Source organism: Numida meleagris, unplaced genomic scaffold (assembly GCF_002078875.1).
Source record: "Numida meleagris isolate 19003 breed g44 Domestic line unplaced genomic scaffold, NumMel1.0 unplaced_Scaffold950, whole genome shotgun sequence".
Taxonomy (NCBI): domain Eukaryota; kingdom Metazoa; phylum Chordata; class Aves; order Galliformes; family Numididae; genus Numida; species Numida meleagris.
In genome coordinates, this window is record NW_018365165.1 from 3,740 (window position 1) to 6,829 (window position 3,090).

General features: G+C 58.3%; 1 protein-coding gene and 1 long non-coding RNA gene across 2 annotated transcripts; one reads left to right on the forward strand and one right to left on the reverse strand.

The window, feature by feature from the left end:
• Nucleotides 1–20: 20 nt before the first annotated feature.
• On the forward strand, nucleotides 21–1,561 carry MFAP2 (microfibril associated protein 2; the record flags this gene model as incomplete). Its single annotated transcript, XM_021384042.1, is given in 7 exon segments — nucleotides 21–107; nucleotides 336–362; nucleotides 428–514; nucleotides 649–690; nucleotides 925–1,012; nucleotides 1,097–1,170; nucleotides 1,305–1,561. Coding segments are annotated over 7 exon segments (509 nt in total), but the record flags the coding sequence as incomplete, so codon positions are not given.
• A 625-nt stretch (nucleotides 1,562–2,186) lies between these two features.
• LOC110392087 lies at nucleotides 2,187–3,084 on the reverse strand. Its single transcript, XR_002434218.1, has 2 exons — nucleotides 2,806–3,084; nucleotides 2,187–2,680 (listed from the first exon to the last, which is right to left on the reverse strand). It is a non-coding gene; the product is annotated as an uncharacterized LOC110392087 (long non-coding RNA).
• Nucleotides 3,085–3,090: the final 6 nt, after the last annotated feature.

The following is a 3,090-nucleotide window of genomic DNA, read 5'->3' on the forward strand; positions in this document are numbered from 1 at the left end:
CCCCCCCCCCACCTCCCCAGCGCTCCTGGTCCAGGGCCAGTACAGCAGGTTTGAGGGCATTACCTACCCGGAGCCGGTGCAATACTCCCAGTATGACCAGCAGGCAGGTGAGAGCCTTTGTCCTCCTCCTCTTCCTCGCAGCTTTGCTTTCCCTGATGCCTTTTTTCACACCCACCCCCATGCTTTGCTCCGTTCCCTCTTCCACCCCAACCCCACGCGTTTCCTATTGCGCTGCGCCCGCTCCCCACGGGCTGCGTGTTCTCCCGGCGCGATAATACAGGATAAACCCAACATCCTTACGCTCCGTTTTCTCCGTTTTCTCCCTTTTTCCCCAGAAATTCAGGATTACTACGACTATCACGGTGAGTGCTGCCCCGGGGCGGGTTGGGGGCTGGGGGTGCGCGCCCTCACCGCTCTGTCCCCCCAGATGTGACCCCGCGCACCCCCGAGGAGCAGTTCCGCTTCCAGTCCCAGCAGCAATCCCAGCAGGAAGTTGTGCCAGCTCCGACCCTGGGTGGGTGCAAAACAGCCACCACATCCCCCCACCCCCACCCCCCTATGGAATGCTACCCCAGCCCTAAAACCTGACTGGGGGCAGTGGGATGCTCCTTATCCCCAAGCCCTAAGCTCTGCTCTTCCCCCCACCAGCTGCTGCCCTCGAGACCGAGCCCACAGAGCCCGGACCCCTGGGTAAGCGTGGCTTTCACCATTCTCTTCCTAACACAAATATGAGGCTACCTGGGTCGCTTCCCCCACCCATGCATCCCCACCACAGTTCCATCCTTCCTCTGGGGGGGGAGGGGTGGGGAACGATGCAATGCTGAACACGCCCCCAGGCCTCAGGGATTTTTTTTTCCCCCTATCTGAACCTGGTTGCATTTTTGAAGTGAAACAACCCGCAACCGACGCTGGCTCTCATTGCAGACTGCCGGGAGGAGCAGTACCCCTGCACCAGGCTCTACTCCGTCCACAAGCCCTGCAAGCAGTGCCTGAACGAGATCTGCTTCTACAGGCGAGCACAGGGGCTGTCCCCCCCCCCTTGGCTGAGTCCCTCATTTGGGTCTTCGATCCCTAAACCCTCCCCTCTTCCCCGCAGCCTCCGCCGGGTCTACGTGATCAACAAGGAGATCTGCGTCCGCACCGTGTGCGCCCACGAAGAGCTGCTGCGGGGTAAGGGCACACATCCCTCGAGCCGAGGGGCATCCCCACCCAACCTTTGGGTACCACCTCGCCAGCGAGGAGGATGCTGACGGCTTAAGGCGCCGCGGCTGCTGGAAGCTTGCCGTGTTTGCACCTCCCTGCAGCCGACCTGTGCCGTGACAAGTTCTCCAAGTGCGGCGTGATGGCCACCAGCGGGCTCTGCCAGACCGTGGTCGCCTCCTGCGCCCGCAGCTGCGGGGGATGCTGAACCCCCCCCCCGCCCCCAACCTCGCCGGGACGCAGCCCGGCTCCTCCACCTGGTGCTATAAAGGAACCGTGCATGAACGAGCGGAACGCCAAAGAGAAAGTCCAGTTTTGTGCACATAAGAATAAATAAGGGCTTGGGAGGGGGGGGGGGGGGGGGGCGGGTTGGGGGTTGTTATTATTTTTATTACTTTTGATATTCTATTGTAAGTCGAAGGGGGAGGGGGGGGGGGTTGCTGCGTAGAGTATCCAAGAGAAAAAGCGTAAGGGTTGCTGTGGCTCCTGTCTCTTTTTTGTTTTTTGGTTTCCCACCGGTTTGGGGTCATGGGTGATGCTCCTCGTGTGCCCAGAGCATGGCTGGGCTGTAGGATTTGGGGGAGTTCCACAGTTGAGGGTTCTGCTCGAAATAGCACGGCACCATCTGGGGCAGTTTGGGTTTTTGCTATAAGCAAGGGCACAGCAGTGGGGTTTGGGGTGGCTGTCCCCAGTTCCTGTATGGGGAATCGCATGCATTCAGCCCATGTGGAGCTCAGATGTTGAATTTAGGGCAGTTTTGGGGTTCTCTGATTGGAAAGGCAGGGGTGTTGGTTTACTCCATTCAGTCTAGCTTGCAGTTTTCTTGGGCTATAGTCATCTTCTAGAGCATGCGTGCTATTAACAGCATACAGGTCCTATAATAACAATGATAATAAATGTAATGGGGCCTGATGGGCACCAGTTTGAGCAGCTGGTTCCCAGACCCTCCACCCTCACCCCTCAATAAGTCACTGTGTGAGGCCAGGTTGGCTTTCCATACGTTTAATGGAGGGGGAGAGGGGATGGACAAGGGTTGGGGCCACGTTGGGTTGGCCCATAGCACCGATATCAAACCAGTCTCCAAAAAGAGCAGTAGAAAAGACAGGATCCTCCCTGTGCCGCGTGGGATCCAGGCATGGGATGCATACCCTGGTCAGTGCCAGGTTGGGGAGCTCCAGTGCTCCCATATGGGCTTAAAAAATGTCCTGTTTCCAAACGTTGGTTATAAAAATGCCGTAGAAAAAAGGAAGGGGGGAAAAAAATCAAGCTGTATCAAAAATAGACAGCGGTGTCTTGGGGGTAAATTGCTGCTCTTCTCCTCGATCAAAGAGTGGGATTGGGGAATGTTGAGTGGATTTTCATGTTGCTGCTCTTGGCCCTAAATGCTGCGGGGGTGACGGCGCAACTCCTGTGCCCCCCGCTGCTGTGCTGGTGGCTTCTGTGCAGCCCCAGAGCTCCGCTCCAGCGCTGAGACTTGTGCCTGGGTGGGGTTGGAAAACAGAGGGGTCACCCCAAGGAAGAACCCAGCAGCATCCCCGTGCGTGCAGCAGCACCTCCACGCAGTGGGATGAGCCCCAAAGCAGCCCAGCGCCGCCGCCGTGCAACCTAAGGTGCAGGCAGCACCGCGGTGCCACCCGCCTGCAGCACTTGAATGCGTCGTTGTGCTTCTGCCAGCTGCTGCTCCGACGTGCCCAGCGAGCGGTCCAGGTGGCCCTTCTGCAGAGCCAGGCGCAGCGAGGCTTCGTGCGTCTTCAGCTTCTCCCTCTCCACCTGCATGAGGATGCAAACCGTTGCTCTGTTGCACGCCTTGCTCTGTTGCATAGCGTCAGTACATAGGTGCATGCAATGCCTAGCTGCACACCTTGCTCCTGTGCACAGCACATACGTATA